Source organism: Aureobasidium melanogenum (genome assembly GCF_000721775.1).
Source record: "Aureobasidium melanogenum CBS 110374 unplaced genomic scaffold scaffold_17, whole genome shotgun sequence".
Lineage (NCBI taxonomy): Eukaryota > Fungi > Ascomycota > Dothideomycetes > Dothideales > Saccotheciaceae > Aureobasidium > Aureobasidium melanogenum.
Window position 1 is genome coordinate 167,730 of NW_024470069.1, and position 18,967 is coordinate 186,696.

Below are 18,967 nucleotides of genomic sequence, written 5' to 3' on the forward strand. Positions count from 1 at the left end.
GAAAAGCAGGTTGTGGTGGGTCAATGTCGAGAAGGTGAAGTCGACCAGCCACCTGCAAGGTCCGTGCACCGACGATCAACACGGGTCGCTCTATTGGCAACCTCGCACTACAACCTTTGCGCAAGGTCATTGAGTTGACTTAATTTGCCTTCGATGTCGACAAGTCTCGGTACCAGTGAGACAAATTGCAATGAATGTCGACGTAGGAAAGGAAAGTGTGATCGTGTATTGCCAGAATGCACTTCATGCTCTCGTAATCGACGTCACTGTCTGTACGAGAAGGCCGCTGGTCGGACGCCATTGACAAGAAAGAATCTTACAGAAGCTGAGGAGAAGCTACGGCGTGTTGAAATAAGAGCAAGGACGGCTGAACGCAGAGCTATCGCAGCCGAAGAAAAATTGGCTTCTCTTGTGCGCACGAGTAGTCTTGGTAATGTGCCTGAACCTCCACCTCCGATCAATGGCAATGCAAACTATATGCCCTCTGTCGATCCAAATGCATGCGCAGTTTCAGAAGCTTCCCTTCATCCTGATATACTGGAGCAACAACTCGTTTCCTTCAGCGACGATCATCAACTGGATGATGGCTGCCATGGCCTGCCAGAAGAACCCCCTTCGGAAGTTGATGATTTCAATTGGGATGAGATATCTCGAACCACAAATCGCCATGAAGATACCGCAAAGCAACACGAAGTCATAGCCAACGTCAAAGACGAAGAGATTGTAGATGGCATGGCATCACTAATCGTAGAAGAACGAGGAGCTGGCTATCTCGGAACGGCGTCTGGGGCTGCCATGCTGCGGTTGCTGATGCCTGACGCGGATTCGCGAGACGCTGCCAGACAACGGCGGAAAACCAATGCAGATGAACACAGTGTTGACGACAACAAAGATCTCGCTTACGAAGAGCTTGGTCTAGCTGATATCGATCTCGACTCGGCCATAGACGCATACTTCGCATCTTACCATCTACAATATCCCTTGGTACACGAGCCTACGTTCAGGGCGCAATACTCTTCTATAATACCTCGACCGAACGGATTGGCTTTCGAGGCACTAGTCTATATGCTAGGTGCTATCGGACTTTTCTCAATAGCAACTCCATCAACTGAGAAAAACAACGATGACCTAAGACTCTTCGAGGCTGCCAAGCTGAATATCAAGATTGACGTGCTGGAGAAAGGCAATATCACTCTACTGCAGGTGCTGGCCTTGATGTCCAATTATTTACAGAAAAGGGGGAAGCCAAATAGGTATGCAAACTCGACAAGCGGTCTGGAAATCTAAAGTTCAAGTTGTATACATGCGTCTCATATACACTATACTAACTCATACGGTACAGTGGATACAACTATTTGGGACTTACCCTACATATGGCCATGGGTCTCGGTTTGCACAAGGAGTTTGCGAATTGGAAGCTGCCACCCTTAGCCATCGAAAACAGGCGCCGTGTGTGGTGGACATTATACAATCTGTTCGCAGGCGCCCTTGTCACTTTCGGCCGTCCGTGGTCTTGGCCAGACAAAGGCATTGAAATATCCTTGCCTCTAAACATACACGATCGAGACCTTACTAGCATCACCAAATCCTGGCCTGATAGTCGACAGACTATCACAACATACACTTTTATGCTCGCTCAAGCCAAGTTTCATCAGGCGACGGCTAGTATATATACACGAGTGATCACTATGCCGTATCCATCGGCTTCTGAGCTCTTAAGTCTCGATGAAAAGATGCTAGGCAGCTGGCTCCAGGAACTTGGCCCATGGTTCGCGGAAGATGCTCAAGTGCCTGCGAAATTCGCATTGGGCCATCATATCATGCACAACAGGGCTCGAAATTTCCGGATCATCATGTATCGCCCATTTGTGATCCGCAGTATTTTAAGCTCAGCCAAGGGATTGGATGGACTTGGTCCGTCTCCCACGGAGCAGACCGTAATTGACCGCTGCCTCTCTGAAGCAAAATCGACCGTCTCTTCAATCCGCACATACTGGTCTGCTGGTGTTCACAACAGGTTGGCCGCTTGGTATTCTCTGTAGGTCATGTGATCAATCTTACTTGCGACCAGCACTGACGACGACCAGCTATTTCGTTTTCCAGGCTTCCTTGATCCCATGCTTGTGTCTTCGTAACCAGCCAAATGCTCCATTGGCCTCAGACTGGCGTTCACAGATTCAGCAGACTCTCTCTGTCATGACTGAGATGAACGATATCAATCCGAGCAGCATCGAATGCCAGTCTGTGATCATGCGCCTATGCGGTCATTTTCTCAGTACGACATCTGCGTCAATACCCAGTTGTGCTCCTCTGATAGCCACGGAAGAGAGCCCACAGACTCAAATCAATAATGTGTACTCCATGATGTGGCCAAACACTAGTCCTGCGAGCGCTGACTTCCTTATGAGCGATCCACAATGGGGCTTTATCACGGATCAAGAACACATTGATCTTGAGTCAATGCCACAGAATTGGGACTGGACCTAGTGATTTTGGTACGCTTGCGTATTATTCGATCGCAAAGCTGCGTGGAAGAACGATCATCAAACTCGCTCGATCTTCTCAGTAGCCTCGACCGCGAAGCCTTTCTTGACTTCCTTCTCCGACTCCTCCACATCTCTCACCGCCTGTGGACCATCAAAGATCTGGACAATTTCTTCCAACGAGAAGCCCTTTGTTTCAGGAAATGTGATGAAAGTGACGGCAAGAATCACAACAAGGAAACAACAGAACACTATATAGTACTTCCACCCAAGATTTTCGAGGCCTATCGGATTGGTGAAGGCAGCGATGACGAGGGATGCGTAGATCGACAGGAGTTCGCAGGTCAGTCCCTTGCTGCGCAAGCTGTATGGGAAGATCTCAGTCTAACAAGTCTGGTCAGCTTTGTCTTTGCAAGCAAGCCTGGATACTTCACTTACTGGATACGACATCAGTAGTGGCGTATAAGCAATGTCATAGTGGTAATAGCTAGCCGCGTTAGTCAAGATATCCCAAATGGATGCAGGACAATACTTACAAGGTGAAAAGACAGATAATCACGACGATACCTGCCGGCTTGCTTCCGTCGATGCTATTGACTGCTGAGCATGCAGTCCACACAATGTAGGAAATCAACATTCCGAATCCCGACCAGATAAATAATGTCCGGCGACCGAGACGATCGACAAGGAAGGCTGCGGAAAGTGCGGCTCCGAAGTTGAAGATCTGAAGTAAGCCATTGATGAGGGTCTGTGTGAACGAATCGGTGATGCCAACGCTGTCGAGCACGAGCGTGAGGTAATACGACACAACGCCAATGCCGTTCCATTGAGCAGCAGCACCAAGAAACACGGCAATAAACAGTCTCTTGCGATTTCCAGGAGTCTCAACCAGTGCCCCCCAACCTGGTGTCTTCGTTTCTTTCTCCAACCGAATGGCATCAACAATCTCACCCATCTCGCGAACGACCAAGGGACTATTGAGGTCTCCACCAGCATGGTACTTGGCTAGGATTGCCATAGCTTCTGGTGTGCGATCTTGTGCCACCAACCAACGAGGAGATTCAGGTACCCAAACCCAGAAGGCTGCCTGGATCAGGGGATATGCTGCTTGCATGATGGTAGGAATACGCCAGGCCCAGTTGCTCTGAATACTTTCGCAACCGAAGCATGTCCAACTGGCAAGGATTGCTCCGAGATAGTACATCGTCCAGAAGGCGCTAGTGTATTTTCCTCGATGAGTCGGGTATGCAAGTTCGGCGATGAGCATGGGCGCTGGTTGAACGACAAGCATACCCGCGGCACCGACTATCAGTCGAGAGACAACAAGTTGAGCTAGTGTTGTTGAAGTGGCCTGGATGATGGTTGCCAACACTACACCTATTATACCTGCCAGAAGGACTAGTTTTCTGCCCCAGCGGTCGCTTGCCCAGCCAACAACGGGCAATACAACAACTGAGCCCATCGATTGGGCGGCATTGACCAATCCAAGTTTGGTTCCTACTGGGTTGCCGAAGTAGTCGCGCCATTGTGGAAGGGATTGAAGACCGTTCATAAGCGATCCTTGTATCTGTTAGCTACTCTAATGCAGGACATTGCGGTTGGAATTGAGGTCTCACCATCGTAGCCCGCAACTGAAGACGAAATAAGAGGGACTAGAAGGAGGAGGTTCAGTTGGAGTAGATGCTTGTGCTGGAACCAATACTTGTTGGTCTGAGGCAAGACCTCGGCCAATGACTGGCCAACAATGTCTGCGTCCTTCATGGTGTTGCTAGATTCAAAATGGTGAACTAAATGCTTTACTTGGACCATTCGTCATGCAGAGGAGATGTTCTCTTCTACTTATAATGATCCGCGCCTCTAACATCTCTATAAGGTGTTCCGCTGCCGTCAATACATCCCGCACGCTAACCCGCACGCCTTGAGCAAAGTGGAGCCTTTGGGATCATCGTCCCCACGGAGACCCCGCAAGCAGGCCTCTGACGCGATTGTCACACGTGAGCCGGTGTACAGTCCACCTCTTCCTGTCCTGCATATTGCATGAATCGCACACGTTGAGCGGGAAGTCACTACCTCTTCGTTTGAAACCCTCTCGACAGGTGATGCGTCGTCTGACCCGCCCACGGATACATGCGCTAATCTGCGATCCTGGCTATACAACACTTTCGTGAGTAAGGCGCCGTGTTACGACATTGCTTGTCTACTCTTAGGCTGTCACATTCCAATGGTACCATGGAGAGAGAAAGTATGGCATCTTATGGAAACACGATGTCAGTGATTCTGCGATGTTGACGATATGTCTCTACGACCGCTAGTCCCGGACACCCTCGATGATAACCTTCAGAACATCTTCCCTGCCAGCTTTGACAAGCTCAAAAGCTTGCTCTGCCTCTTCAAATTTGAATCTGTTAGTGATCAGTCTCTTGACGTCAATCTTTCCTGAGCCTACTAGCTCAACTGCATCTGGATAGCAGCCTTTAGTGTATCTGATCGAGCCTCGAATATTGAGTGCTCTGATACAAGCCGTTGTGATGGGAAAGAGCACGTTTTCCTTGCCCATGCCGGCCTGTACGTAGGTGCCACCTTTCTTTGCAGCAAAGACGCCAGCCTGGATACAAGGCTCTGCTCCAGTACACTCTAGAACCACATCTGCTCCCTCACCGAGCTCGAACTCTTTCTTGATCATAGCCGCGACCTTCTCGGAGTGCTCCACGGGTTCGACATTTTGGTCGGGCCTGGGTGGTTGAAAAACGGCATCGGCGCCGTATGACTTGGCAAAATCGAGTCGTGACTTGACGACATCCACTCCGATGACTTTTCGAGCACCGTATGCCTTTGCTACCGCTTGACAAAGAACACCGATAGGTCCGCATCCAAAGACGAGCACAGTTTGATTGGCTCTCAGATCGGCAACCTTTGCTATTTGCACAGCAACAGCAGTTGGCTCAACCATGGCAGCTTCTTCCATACTCATAGAGTCAGGAATTTTGTAACAGTAGTCGCTTGCTACCGTATAAAACTTTGCAAGAGTTCCTGTTTGTGGTTAGCTTAACCTCGCTCTCGTGGATTCTGCAAGGCTTACCGTTCCAAGGCGGCGTGGCTGCAAAGATGGTGTCGTTGCATAAGTTGTATTCTGCGATACCATTAGAATCCCACTTCATAGGTCTGTGGTTAATAAAAACACTCACCGCCGCCGCGGCAATAGTCACATCTTCGGCATGGGACACCGGGTTCGATGGCGACACGGTCACCCTGCTTCAGATTTTTGACTGCTCGACCAACTTCAACAACAGTGCCGGATGATTCGTGACCAAGCACGATAGGACTTTTCAACACGAAGTCTCCGATACGGCCTCTTTGCCAGCTGAACACATATTAAAACGTGGGTTTCGAGAAACGTAGTCGTGGGTTCCCCTACTAGTGTACCTGCAATACTCAGTATGCAAAGCACTAGTGGTCAAAAACTTCAAGCTCACATCACTTCCACAAATTCCGGTCTGCGCGATCCGGACTCTTACTTCATGTTCATCACGAAGTTCCGGAATGTCTCTATCTTCAAATGCGACATCTTTTACTGCTCGCAATACGAAGGATGGATTCTGATGATCAAGGCAGTCAGCGATTCGGAACAGACCCGAGGATTGCTTGGACGAGGCTTGGCAGACGTATTGTATCCGTAGAAAACACGGCACTTGGAACTTGGAAGCCTCTACTCACAGACATGACTGAGGAGAAAATGTTACTCTACTCGCTCGATGTTTTAATGCTCAGGAACTATCGGCGGAGACGCAGCGAGCTTTATTCCATGCTTGTACATGTCTGATGTGTACCTACGCATGATGACCAGGCAGAGAATGCCCCTCCTATCGGGGTGGTGCACACCGTCACCTGTTTCTCTTGGTCAGACCAAGCGCAGACCCCGACGTTGCTTGACACATCTGCGTCGCTAGTCGGGCCGCTGCCCAGAGCCAGTCGTGGGACGAGATCTTCCGGCAAGTACGTCCCTTTGGTGTGCTAAACTTTGCCAATCACAAAGCCGTCGGAAAGTATGCTCAGGGACACATTCGTGAGCAGGCATCTGTTCCCAGTAGACTGTTGGTTCTTTCGAAACATCAAGCGCTCTATGCACACCAAAGTAGCGATTGCCGGGAGCAGAGTCCGAGTAACAAACATTGGCACATGCCTATGTAGGATATTTTGGTGTCATCGCCCGGGTTTTCGACCCCACACCCCTCGCGAGAGATGGGGGAAAACTGGAGCATCGCGAAAATAAGCAGGGTTGTAATTTCCTGGCCGTACAGAACAGTGCGAGGCGTCATTATTGTTTTGGACTTGTTTAAAAGGCCTTTGGGCCGATCTTTAGACTGCACTATGGTAACGTTGATTTTCATTTTTTTTCTACTTTCGATCATCTCTACACAAGGGTGTACATCCTACCTGACTTGGACCGACAAATCCCGGCACTTCTACTACGCTTCGGCCATTCACTACATGGGTCATAGCTACTACGATCTGGCAACACGTGCCCTGGCTTGCTACCAGGCTCTACCAGAACCAGATTCAACCAGAAATCAAAGCAAACGCCTCCTCATAGCGCTCGCCGGCCCGCCAGGGTCAGGCAAAGGACGAATCGCCTCGAAAGTTGCCAAAATCGTCAATCAGAGCGGTGTCTCTTGCTCCGTAATCTCAATAGATGGATGCTCTCAAGACTCTCACAACGATACAAGCAGCATATTGCCAAAAAGTCCATCCTGGACCTTTAAAGGAGCAGCGGCCGTCGACCTCGTTCAGCAGATCCAAAGACAGACGACAGAACCGAACGACATCAAATCACCTTACACGATACACGTGGAGGATGTGGAGTCTCACAAGTTGAACGTCGCTGGCGACGCCTCCATAGTCATTTTCGAGGGTCTCTATATGCTTTGCGAAGATTTGCCTTGGGCGAGGATCCAGGACATGGTCAATGAGCGATGGTTTGTCGAAGTCGAACCTGAAGTGGGCAGACAACGGGTCGTCAAGCGATTTCTCGATACTGGATTTGAGAAAGACTACGAGGCCGCTTGTACGAGATATGACGAGAACGATGTCTTTAACGCAGAATTCATCAATCGGACGAGTAAAGGAAGAGACGTGACGGTCAAAAGCAAGGACCGGCGAAGTTCCTCGGGATCAGGCTATTAGTATAGTATCCCAATCACTGAAGTGATTGTCGCGATGATACTTTTAATGAGATACGAATGTTTACACGCAGGAACGGATCGGAAAATGATCCGCATGGCTAAAATGCTTGGCCAGGGTGACTGTGTACCGGCTGCCGAAACCATGTCCATCGCACCTTCCTCCTCTACTCCACTTCAGAGGCAAGTGGGGGGTGTGGGATCTCCGCAGGCAGGTGTGCTGTCAAACATGAACTCGCGACTACCATCACATGTTCTCAATGTTGAATCAGCTACAATGGGAATCCAACTCGAATTTCCTCCTTCGCAGCTCCTTCCTTTCTCTCCTTTCCTGCTCGCAATAGAACATACATTCAAATCAATTCTCAACCTGCAAGATGCCTCTGTATCGGCCAGACAATGTTGATGCGCCTGTCCTTTCACAGTTCTCCTTGAAAGGAAAGGTCGCTGCTGTGACCGGAGGCGCTCGAGGCATAGGACTCGAAGTTGTTCGTGGTCTCGCAGAAGCCGGCGCATCGGTTGCTCTTATCTACACCACCAGCAAATCCGCCCCAGAAACCGCTGCTAAGATTGCCAAAGAGACCGGCTCGCAGGTATGAAGGAGAGGACTAAGAAATCAAATCAATAAGCACTCACCAGCCCCAATCATGCTGACTATCCGTGATCAGGTCTCCGCCTACAAGGCCGACGTCACCAACAAGAAAGAGATTACAGATACCATCAATCAGATTGCCAAAGACTTCGGCAAACTAGATGTATGTGTTGCCAATGCTGGTGTTGCATCGCAGGTCCCAGGACTCGAATACTCCGAAGACCAATGGCGCGACATCATGAACGTCAACCTCGACGGCGCCATGTACACTGCCCAAGCTGCCGGCAAGATCTTTGAAAAACAAGGAGGCAGTAATTCGATGATATTTACGGCCTCAGTCAGCGCTATTCTGGTCAATATACCGCAGAAGCAGGCCGCATACAATGCATCCAAGGCCGCCCTGGTACATCTGGCCAAGTCATTGGCTGTTGAGTGGACCGATTTTGCTCGCGTAAACTGCATCTCACCTGGATTCGTCGAGACTGACATACTCTCGATTCATCCTGGAGAATGGAGGAAGAAATGGTTCGACATGATTCCTGGCGCCCGTATGACGAAAGCCGCAGAGCTTAAATCAGTAATCATATTGAGAAACTGTTCTCGTGGATCAAAGCTGACAGTTGCATTCTAGGCATACGTTTTCCTAGCATCTGACGCTTGTTGTGAGTTATCCCACCGCCATTTCTTCAGAGTCTTTCCAGAATACAATTGACATAGACAGGCTACATGACAGGCGCAAATATGGTCATTGATGGCGGTTACACTCTGCCATGAAGCAGAAAATCACTTCATCATACATATATTCATAATCTAGACACCCCTTTATATATATCACGGCTCCAGCATTCCTATTGTCGACGACGTCTACTCTTTCCCCCGACCCCTGAATCATTGTAGTAGTACATCTCTTACATCGCAAGGAGCACAGCAGCGAAGCTTCCAACGCTCAGCACGCTTCCGGGAACAGCTGCATACGATCAGCACCAGATATACACTCGTAAGTAAGAGGAGACCTACCATATCTTGCTGCAGCAGCATTCTGACTAGGGTTGCTGTTGCTGTTCTGTCCTGAAGAGCCCTCGCCGGAGCCAGATGAGCCGGTTCCAACACCAGCTGGGTAGCCACCGCCAGTGCTTGCAGAAGCAGACGAAGATGGCGAAGTACTAGAAGACTTTGAAGACGAGGATGTGGCAGCAGTGGAGCTGCTAGAGTTCTGACGAGCCTGAGGATTTATGTCAATACCATGGTTCGCTGAGACGACGCATCGATCATACTAACCTCTAGAACAGGGCCTGCGACAACTTGAGAGGTAAAGAGGAGAGCGAGAAGAAGGGTGAAGAAGGTGGTAAAAGCACGCATGATGAAGTCTGAGCGAGGACTGTAGTTCTCTTGATGAAAGCGGATGGATCTGTTTCAAAAATGTCTGAATGTCGACAACCTTACACCTGCAAGCCCGACTATTTAAAACAGCGCGACATTCCAATTCCAATTGCCATCTCTGCCGTCCATGACGACCAAGATTGCCAAAAGATGAGCGCCGTGGAAGCATGCGCGGCAGTAATGGGCAACTTGCACCTTCTACACCTCCTTGCCGCTGCACCCACCACGTCCAATAATCTTTGAAAATCCAAGCAACGTGCTCTGGAGAAGCAGTACCAAAGATTATCAATCAATAGCAGAATGGAGAAAAAAATAAAATGCACAATGATGATGACACTCTTTCGGGTCAGTGGCCGCGGCAGATCGACATTCTTGCATGAAAGGCTTTCTTTGTTATTGCTTGTTCTTTCGCTTTCAAGTCTCGACGGCAATTGTCAAAGCCGTAACAACCATTGCATCGACTGCATTGTTTTCAATGATGGTGCGTGAGGTTCCAGATCTTGCTCATTCGCTGTTGGTAGACCCTGAATATCATCGTCAGAAGCATCTGCATGTTTTCGACCGATTCTTATCTCATTGGCGCAAATGTGTCGCCGAATCAAGAAAGCAGCATATGTTTTGGCAACATTACCAAAAGGGGTCTGCAAGTGTGCAAAGCCACACTTTGGTCTTCATCGCCATCAAGCGTGGTTGCCAGTAGTCACTGCGTACCCGCGGACTCATGTGCATCGTCGGGCCTCGTCGAGAAATACGCACCAAAATGAGAACGTCGACTTGGTATAACTGACTCTTTTCGTTCAACAAGCTCATCGCTATTCGCACTACTACAAGTCTGGAAAAAACAAAGACAAGGGTTGAACAGTAGAAGAAACAACCAATACAATTTGACCACTCCTTCTCATCCAACATCTTCCTCCCCTTGATTTCATTGCCATTTCCCATGCACACCAGCAAGGCTACCCTTGGATATCATTCTACGTGTTCCCAGCAGCGCATAAGCGATGAGAAGCTGTAGCATAAAAAAAGCTATTTGATACTTGTAAGAAGAAGAACAAACAGAGCAGCAGAAATGTAAAAGAACAAGACAGCCGCGAGAAGCCATCCGTGTGTAAAAATCAGCAAAGAGGACCTTCTAGAGTAGAAGTCCATTGTATGTCTTGACGACGGCGATGTGTTGCTGGGATAGAGACCCATGGTGCAACGGTCTGAGAGCCATAATGTCCAAGAACAAGGTTCGTATCTGAACGCGGTGCTTCGTGAAAAGAAAAAGGAAAAGTAGCACAGTCGATGATGTGAACGGTGTCTCTTGTTGCATGTGGACGTAATGAAGCTGGTGCAGGATGACAACATTATCCAGAATGGAGAATCGCTTTGAACGCCGTGAACGCCATGCCATTTGCGGTGCAAAGTGCCGCAAGTCGAGGAACGCCGGACCATGTGTAAAGCAAGTTGAAAAGACAAGATGATCATTTGGTGCTTCTTGGCAGGGGTTGCCACAGGGGAAAGCCGAAAGCAGCCATGGGAAAGCCCTCAAAGTCCTAGATCTGAGGGGTTGCGCTGCCGTCACGATCGCAGTCGAGGAGGTACATGGGGGCAAACTTCTTGGCCCACTGGCGAAGGACGATGGAGGCTGAAGTATGTTAGCAAGCGATGATGTGATGGATGAGAGGTGGAGGGACATACCCTTCAGGAACTTCTTGCTAGCGTACTTGCGGAAGAAGGCATCGTGCTGGACGGGGCCGTGGAGGTAGTCAACCATGAGCTTGAAGACAGGTTCGATTTCTTGTTCAGTGTAGCCAGCATAGGTGGCCAGGGTGGCATCCTGTGTGATGATTAGCATACATGACGTGACATGTTGGGGTAGACTATGCTTACCCATTCACCACGGTCGAGGACGAGACGGGCGAGGTACATGGCAGCAGCGGCGACATGGCTGGGAGGGTACTTGATGAAGCGGTGGTCGAGGCAGCCAATCTCAAGAAGGTACTTGCCAAGAGTGCGGGTCTGGATATCGTAGTTGTCGGCCTTGGAGATTCTGCGAAGGAAGTTCATGGGGTTGGGGTAGCTCAGGTCGTAGTCAAGAGCGGCAAGGATGAATCGCTCTGCGCTAAGGATTTCCTGCTCGGTGAAGCCGTCGTCGGCAACGTGACGGAAGTTCTGGACGTGAGGAGACAGAACCTCTTCGTACTTGGAAGCGATGAACATGGCAGTGACACCAACCAGTTGAAGACGGTCGAGCTGGACAACCTTGGTTGAGAGGAAGCGGTCGATGATGTTGACGGCAAGGAACAGAGTCTCGGGCAGAAGACGGAAACGGGTGTGCACCTCGAGCAACCAGTCGACCAAGATACCGCGCATCTTCCACTCGAGTTCGCCTTGGCTGTCCATGTAATCGGCGTTGGGCAATGTTGTGATCTCAAGCTCCTTCATGTAGTCGAAGATTTCGTGAACGTATTCGGCAACCATGAGAGGGTCGTCAAGGTCCTCAGAGTCCAGGTCCTTGGCCTCGGCAGCCAGCTGCTCCAGGGTCTTGTGCAGAGGCTCATCCATCTCCTCCTCCTCCTTGGGAGTTGTGCTCTCCTCTTCTTCCTCGATGGCCTCAATCTTGACAGCATCCTTCACGAAGTCTTCATCCACCTTGGGGATCTTGGTTGCCATATGTCTCTTGGCCTTGGGGACGTTACCCGAAGTTCCTGAAAGAGGCATGGGCCTCTTGGCCTTGGGCTCAGCACCATCGCTCTTGATGGAAGCGGCAGAACGGGTCGAAGCGGTACGGGTTGAAGGCTTGGTGATGCCAGTGGGCTTCTGTGCATCTCTGAGCTTACCACCCTTGGCAGGAGCAGCCTTTGTATCGATGGTCTCGTTCTTGGTCACGTTGCTGACATCGCCGAGGGCAGCGCGTCTTCTGGCAGGCTGGGTGGCAGCAGCAGTAGTGTTGGTGGTAGTGGCACGCTTGACACCGAGAGCGGCCTTCTTAGGAGGGTCAGCAGCGGCGAGCGCGTCGGGCTGAGACAGAGCAGCGGCCTTTGCGCGTGTCAGACGAGTGGTGGCAGCGTTCTCGTCATTCTCGTTCGTCACGGCGCGTCGAACAGCTCTGGCCTGGAAGATATCGGGTTAGTTGTGGACGCGTCAAGGCAGAGCAGCAAGGGAGGCTTGGCATGACTGAAGAGAAGGAGCGCCGGCGACAGTGAGGGTAAGTGAGGTGATACTTACTGGAGGCATGTTGATATGAGAATGAGATGGTCAAGACTTGGTCAAGGTCTTGGTGAAGAAGTGGTGGAGCGGCTGCTTTGGTTTGGTCGAGTCAGGCTGGGCGGGCACAACAAACACGTCCGAATCGGGTAATGGGCGTTCGGACACGCGAGAGAACACACCTTTCAGAGCCGGCAGGCAGAAGATGCGTGGGTGGAGGATACGGTGAAAGCAATGGCAGCGCAGGTGAAGCAAAGAAGGCGGACTGCTGGATACTGATGCTCTTGAAACAATTGACGCGCCAGTTAGGAGTTGTCACGGGTTGGGACCAGGTCGGCGAGGGCGGGTGCAGTCAATTCGGCAGGGACTCGGTGTCACGGCTGCTCTGTTGCGTCGACCGGTCGTTGGGTGTATTAGAGATGTCGTTGACGACGAGGGCGGATGCTGAGGAGAGGGATTTGAAGAGAACTGGAAGAGATGTTGTTTGCTTTGGCTTTGAACATCAAAAGCTCGGACACTTCGCGCTCCACGTCTCGCGATTTTGGCCCAGACATGCAATGCAGATGACGACTGGCGTGTAAGAGCACAAATCCCAGCCTCGCTTTAATCACCGACCAAAACGTCTTCACAACACAACATAAAACAATGCACTTTTACAATCTGAAGTCAAGTTGCAGTGTTTCATTCGCGGATACTGTGTGTTATATAGAAAATCAGGGAAATCAGGCCGCAGAATGCCTTAGACAACGACAGGCCAGGAAAGAACATTTTAGCTCAAGGTATCATCGTCTGGGAAACACACGTCTGGCGCAGGCGCGAGAGGCGCGAGAGAAAAAGGAAAGCGCGGGTCGAAGGCAGGCAACAAGGACAACGGATGAGAGAAAGACCGGACTTTAGCCGTTCCTTCCTAGAAATGTTAATGTCTTGGCACCACTTAGGGTCCGGATTGTAGAGTGTCGGACCAGGCGTTGGAACAATTCATATCTTTCTCGACGTGCTCTTGTGCTCTGCCAACTTGAGCAGAAAACATGCTACAGCCACGGCTATGGCAACAGCAGCCCTGGAGGCAAGCTCAATGCCTGTTCCGCGCCTCAACCAACGCCTTCGCCCGCCGCACATATGCCACCGCTACAGAGACTCCGCGAGTAGCGACGACAACCCGTGAGACGACGACCGATGCCGTTGCCTTCAACCCTCCTACCGCCGCCCCAAGCCGAAGACGTGGTGGCTTCGAACTCAGAACATACAAGCCTCGCACACCCGGTGTCCGACATTTGCGCCGCCCTGTCAACGATCATCTGTGGAAGGGAAAGCCTCTGGCCAAGCTCACATTCGCCAAAGTCGGTCACGGAAAGGGAGGTCGTAATTGCACAGGTCGCGTGACTGTGCGACACCGTGGTGGTGGTCACAGAAGACGTATCCGTACCGTCGACTTCAAGCGTATGGAGCCTGGAAAGCACACTGTTGAGCGCATCGAGTACGACCCCAACCGCAGCACTCACTTGGCCCTTCTCACAAGGCAGAAGACTGGAGAGAAGAGTTACATTCTTGCTGCCGATGGTATGCGCGCTGGAGACGTCATCGAGAGTTACCGTGCTGGAATTCCTGGCGAACTTTTGAAGAGCATGGGTGGTGTGATGGATCCCGGTATGCTTGCCGCGAAGACCGCTTTTCGTGGCAACTGTCTGCCCGTACGCATGATTCCTCTCGGAACTCAGGTCTACGCTGTTGGCTCTACCACAGGCAAGGGAGCCGTCTTCTGTCGCAGCGCCGGTACTTTTGCTACTGTCGTCTCAAAAGAGGAGGTTGGCAAGAAGGTCAAGGAGGTCGTAGTCCGCCTGCAGAGTGGTGAAGTCAGAAGAGTTAGCCCCGATGCTTGCGCCACCATTGGTGTTGCTAGCAACCCTCATCACCACTTCAGGACGCTCGGTAAGGCCGGTCGTAGCAGATGGCTCAACATCCGTCCTACCGTTCGTGGTCTGGCTATGAACGCTGGTAAGTTCAACCGTTCTTCTGATGCTACTAGATCTTCACAGCTAACTCCTATTTCTTTCCAGCCGACCATCCTCACGGTGGTGGTAGAGGTAAATCAAAGGGTAACGTCCACCCCGTCTCTATCTGGGGCACTCCAGCCAAGGGTGGTTACAAGACTCGTGCAAAGCGCAACCCCAACAAGCACGTTGTGCAAGAGCGCGAGCGCAACCAAGGCAAGAGAAGGACAAGCAAGAACTAAGGCATCTGCCCTCGATGCTTCTGCTTCTTCTTTCGCCGGTCCCTGTACAGTAAAATCATGTAAATTAAAAAGCACGAATGTCTCTCAGACTTTTTCATGTCCCTCGCTCAATCAGCAGGAAACTTCAGCCATCGAATTGGCAACAGCAACCCACAAGCATGTTCTGGGTCAAGTTTCGAACATTCACAAACGATTTGTCGAGCTTCTACGCAGCCGAGAAGAATCTTCTTTTTCACTTTACATACAACAATAGCACTTCCTCAAGGAATATCGACATCAACGCTTGACACCAAAACATCCGCACACACAATAGCGATCGTGATATGCTAGATGCTGCCTGACAAACCATCCGGTAAACCACGTCTTCTTGCACGGCCTTGAAGGCCCAAGATCTGCTCTGGTGACAACGACCTGGCCTTCATCGGCTTCCCCTTGTCTCCACACGGTTCCCGTACCTCTCTTCCTATTATCCAGATATGCAAAATCGCAGTCACAGTTGTGCAACTTGCGATGGCTGTTCAGAGCTCTAGTTGCATTCTCGCAGTTATCACGAATATAGGTCAAAGGATCCGCATCCGGTTTCGAGAAATCGTTGTTGGTGATGCGACGGCGTTTTTTCTTGTTGCTTGATGTGTCTGGAGGAAACAGAGATAGAGGCTTCATTGCGCAGACGAAAGAAATGGATGGGTTGGTGGGATCTGAAGCTATGCCGTGCTCGATACTAGCTTGCATGATACCGTCTGGTGATGGTCGTTGGATGAAGTAGTAGTCTGACCTGCAGCGGCGATCGTTGGTGGGATGTCTCAGAAGTGTGTTTTGGCGGGTGGGTGGATGCCAGGTTTCTGGTGGCTCTGGAGATGTGGTACCGGTGGAGCTGTAACCAGAGTCACTGGTGTTGAAGTCTTCCAAGAACCTCTCCGTCCTCTTGTATGGAGGTGGCACTTCAGGTCTGCATTGCCTCTTTTTGGGGTTCGCGTCTCTGAAGTTTCTAGGAAGGGTTGCGTAATGTGTCTTGGATGCCAGCATGCGTGTGTCGTAAAATGTCATGTTTGAATACATGTCGTCGTTGAATGCTTCTGCATTGGAGTAGTTCCAAGAGGTAGAGCGAGTGCCGAGTCTGCCTGGACGTCTTGCTGCTGACATTGTGGTCTGTGATTCAAGAATGTGAGTGATGACTGAAGTTTGTGGTACAGTGTCAAGCCCGGCATCGAAGGTCATGGTTTATATGTACGGTAGCAAGAGCCAGTGCCTTCTCGTCATGCCTTATCAAAGGCCATGGCAGGTATTGTTCGTAGACGATGTCATGCTTTGCCGTTACTGTAGTTTCGAAAGCAATCGGATACATGGGTGCTCAATGCACCTGTCAGGCATGATCATTTTCCAGAATACAAACCTTCTTGTACCAAAGGGCCAATCTATCTGTTGTTCAGTCGTTGCCATGCGACGACTAACAAAATTCGCTTGCTGCCCAATCATCAATGCCAGGTGATGTCTGGGAAGTGACGCTCAGACACTCGAGCCGGGTTGTGGCAGGAGCGTTGGAGGGCGGCCTGAAGCAAAGTGAAGTTGACCATCCAACTCAGAAATATCAGATGACCATGAAAACTCGTAAGGATGAACTTTGTAGCATCGAATGTCGTTTCTCATGGTCAAATCTATCATAGAGGATCTAATATTGTATGGGTCAAGCTGGATCAGAAATGCTAAGTCACCAGTTCTTTCCCAAAAGCTGTTCGCCAACTTCACTTGAAACTTTTGCCAACTCTTTGACTTCCTTCAACCTCAAAACTGAAGCCTTAGCATCCATTGCACTGCAGAGATCATGCAACTCGCCACCTTGAGGGGCACAGTAGATCAAGTAAGCAAAAGCGAAGATTGCCGTCTTAAGCATATCTGTTCCGGTCGCGTCCTTCTTCTGTTCTCTGCTCTCAAGTTCTGTCGTCATCATCTCGAGTAAGCTAGCAGCCATCTCAACCTGTGAAGACTCCTGCAATGCTTCAAGATCCTCCTCTCTTCTGATACGGTAGACTGTTGCAGCAATGTTGAAAGCGAGCGAGGAAGCAGCAGCGCGAACGGCTGGCTTGTCAGGCTCGGCGAGCAAACTTGCGGTTGCTACTTGTACGAGCATTGCAGGCAAACCACTGTTGTGTTCGCCACTGAACGCTGACTTGACGAAAAGATCAGACGTGAACAGATTGCAGGCTAATTGGATTGTGACAAGTCTTAAATTGTACGGACAAGCATCGTCGTTTACGAGCGTCAAGACGTGGTTGATCAAGTACGTAAGTGTCTCCGAGTCCCCAGGAGAAGATTCTTCAGTGAACCATCCACTGACTCGTTGATCGATGAGTGCACAACGCAGGACATCGTAAGCCGTGAACAACACATCTGAGGAAAGCTTACTGGGCGATTGGCGAAGCCAGCTTGCAAAGGCGGGAAGATCTGGCAGAGCCGGAAGGTCTGATGCACTGGACGATCGAGAAGAGATGAAGTTCTTCATGGCAACCACAGACTTGTCCTTCGACTGATCACCCATCTTAGCCAAAACCTTGTCCAGAGGCGGGACCTTCGAATACGTGATGGGACTGAGCCTGCCAAATTGCAGAGTAGGCACACGAACTTGGAGGTGAGGGTGAGGAGGGAAAGCTTGTTGAAGAAGAGCCTCCACGTTTGCCTTCAGCTGTGCAGGGTTCGCTCCAGTCCACTCGTTGTCCTTCTTGCCGTGTAAGAACGTCATGAATGTTGGTGTTGCTCGAATTTGGTACTTTGATGCAAGTGCGTGAGCCTCATTGATGTCGATCTTGATGAAAGGAACCTTAGTGTGCTCAGCTGCCAGAGAATCGTATGTGGGATATGCCATCTTGCAGGGGCCGCAAGTGCTCGACGTGAAAAAGATAATAGCACATTTGTCTTTTGCGACAGAGAGAAGGTTATCAACAGAAGATGGCTGCGTCACGTTATAAACGGAGCCATGCACGCCGTCTGCTTTTGCAGCAGCGCCGTCGCGGACTTCGAGCTTCTTGGGTTGTTTCTTTGCTGCTTGTGGAGATGACTGAGCCTGAGCCTGAGCCTGAGCCTGAGCCTGAGCCTGAGCATTGCCATTCGTCTGATCGTCATTTCCAGCACTACGAACTTCGAGCTTCTTAGGCTTCTTTTTGGGTGGAGTTTGCTCTGATCCGTTCTGCTGTGCGGCACTAGAGGCTGAAGCAGAAGTGCCATTCTGGCTACTGTGGTTGGCCTCATCTCTCTGCTCCTTGCGTTCACGCTGAATCATAGGGTTGTTCTCCGGAGGTACAGCAGCCTGTGTGATGTGTCTCATCTCTGCGTCAAGTCGTTGCTTCATCATAGCTCCGAAAGGAGTGTTGAGTACTGTTTCAGGTAAAGCAGTGATGTGGTCCGGAATACCTTTACCGACCAGGAACATGGAGAAGTCGTTAGAGAAATTGTTGCAGTTGTGTTTGAACAAGTCGTATGACTCTGCTGTATATGTCTCTTTCAAGGAATCGAGGTATTCGAGGATATCATCCAGAGGAATTTCAGTCTTGCCGAGCTTGATCTTCTCCATAGGTTGGCCATGATGGGTTGATCCAGGGTAGCAAGTCTGCACGCCAGCACCGTAGAAGTATTCGACACCACCAAAGACCAGAGAAGTGTGATAAACCGCATCGATGTGGATGCCGAGCAGCCCTTGCGACATCATCCTCGCAAGACCCTGACTTAGGTCGTATACATATAACTCGACATCCATCGTCAAGTCGATATGAGGCGATTTACTGAGGGAACGGTGGTAAGTTTGTAAGGTTGTGAGATAGATGCAAGAGACTTGTGGTAGAACAAGAGTAATATTCAGGAAAGTTGAGGGCGACTATGTAGACTTTAAGAACAGAGACATGGAAAATGCTGGATGTTG

The 18,967-nt window shown here is 50.4% G+C and overlaps 10 protein-coding genes across 10 annotated transcripts; 4 read left to right on the plus strand and 6 right to left on the minus strand.

The window, feature by feature from the left end:
• Positions 1-186: 186 nt before the first annotated feature.
• M437DRAFT_35458 (uncharacterized protein) lies at positions 187-2,421 on the plus strand (the record flags this gene model as incomplete). Its single annotated transcript, XM_041019309.1, has 3 exons — positions 187-1,253; positions 1,343-2,038; positions 2,088-2,421. Coding segments are annotated over 3 exons (2,097 nt in total), but the record flags the coding sequence as incomplete, so codon positions are not given.
• A 122-nt stretch (positions 2,422-2,543) lies between these two features.
• M437DRAFT_76870 (general substrate transporter) lies at positions 2,544-4,244 on the minus strand (the record flags this gene model as incomplete). Its single annotated transcript, XM_041026701.1, has 4 exons — positions 2,544-2,867; positions 2,922-2,970; positions 3,020-4,043; positions 4,100-4,244. 4 exons carry the CDS (start codon positions 4,242-4,244, stop codon positions 2,544-2,546), a joined length of 1,542 nt encoding a protein of 513 aa, XP_040877927.1.
• A 547-nt stretch (positions 4,245-4,791) lies between these two features.
• On the minus strand, positions 4,792-6,203 carry M437DRAFT_67685 (GroES-like protein; the record flags this gene model as incomplete). The annotated part of the gene is made up of 6 exons (XM_041024980.1): positions 4,792-5,513; positions 5,563-5,613; positions 5,669-5,844; positions 5,899-5,906; positions 5,957-6,079; positions 6,198-6,203. 6 exons carry the CDS (start codon positions 6,201-6,203, stop codon positions 4,792-4,794), a joined length of 1,086 nt encoding a protein of 361 aa, XP_040877928.1.
• A 768-nt stretch (positions 6,204-6,971) lies between these two features.
• On the plus strand, positions 6,972-7,664 carry M437DRAFT_76872 (P-loop containing nucleoside triphosphate hydrolase protein; the record flags this gene model as incomplete). Its single annotated transcript, XM_041026702.1, has 1 exon — positions 6,972-7,664. One exon carries the CDS (start codon positions 6,972-6,974, stop codon positions 7,662-7,664), a length of 693 nt encoding a protein of 230 aa, XP_040877929.1.
• Positions 7,665-8,037: 373 nt separating this feature from the next.
• On the plus strand, positions 8,038-9,026 carry M437DRAFT_86214 (oxidoreductase; the record flags this gene model as incomplete). The annotated part of the gene is made up of 4 exons (XM_041028420.1): positions 8,038-8,253; positions 8,329-8,829; positions 8,884-8,914; positions 8,974-9,026. The coding sequence occupies 4 exons, from the start codon at positions 8,038-8,040 to the stop codon at positions 9,024-9,026; spliced, it is 801 nt and encodes a 266-aa protein (XP_040877930.1).
• Positions 9,027-9,116: 90 nt separating this feature from the next.
• M437DRAFT_67687 (uncharacterized protein) lies at positions 9,117-9,611 on the minus strand (the record flags this gene model as incomplete). Its single annotated transcript, XM_041024981.1, has 4 exons — positions 9,117-9,135; positions 9,165-9,219; positions 9,270-9,474; positions 9,531-9,611. The coding sequence occupies 4 exons, from the start codon at positions 9,609-9,611 to the stop codon at positions 9,117-9,119; spliced, it is 360 nt and encodes a 119-aa protein (XP_040877931.1).
• A 1,559-nt stretch (positions 9,612-11,170) lies between these two features.
• Positions 11,171-12,854, minus strand: M437DRAFT_76874 (A/B/D/E cyclin; the record flags this gene model as incomplete). Its single annotated transcript, XM_041026703.1, has 4 exons — positions 11,171-11,262; positions 11,316-11,454; positions 11,508-12,724; positions 12,842-12,854. 4 exons carry the CDS (start codon positions 12,852-12,854, stop codon positions 11,171-11,173), a joined length of 1,461 nt encoding a protein of 486 aa, XP_040877932.1.
• A 998-nt stretch (positions 12,855-13,852) lies between these two features.
• Positions 13,853-15,057, plus strand: M437DRAFT_76875 (ribosomal protein L2; the record flags this gene model as incomplete). Its single annotated transcript, XM_041026704.1, has 2 exons — positions 13,853-14,819; positions 14,882-15,057. 2 exons carry the CDS (start codon positions 13,853-13,855, stop codon positions 15,055-15,057), a joined length of 1,143 nt encoding a protein of 380 aa, XP_040877933.1.
• Positions 15,058-15,333: 276 nt separating this feature from the next.
• M437DRAFT_86218 (uncharacterized protein) lies at positions 15,334-16,275 on the minus strand (the record flags this gene model as incomplete). The annotated part of the gene is made up of 1 exon (XM_041028421.1): positions 15,334-16,275. One exon carries the CDS (start codon positions 16,273-16,275, stop codon positions 15,334-15,336), a length of 942 nt encoding a protein of 313 aa, XP_040877934.1.
• Positions 16,276-16,765: 490 nt separating this feature from the next.
• On the minus strand, positions 16,766-18,805 carry M437DRAFT_52916 (DUF862-domain-containing protein; the record flags this gene model as incomplete). The annotated part of the gene is made up of 2 exons (XM_041022438.1): positions 16,766-18,096; positions 18,322-18,805. The coding sequence occupies 2 exons, from the start codon at positions 18,803-18,805 to the stop codon at positions 16,766-16,768; spliced, it is 1,815 nt and encodes a 604-aa protein (XP_040877935.1).
• Between the last annotated feature and the right edge of the window lie 162 nt (positions 18,806-18,967).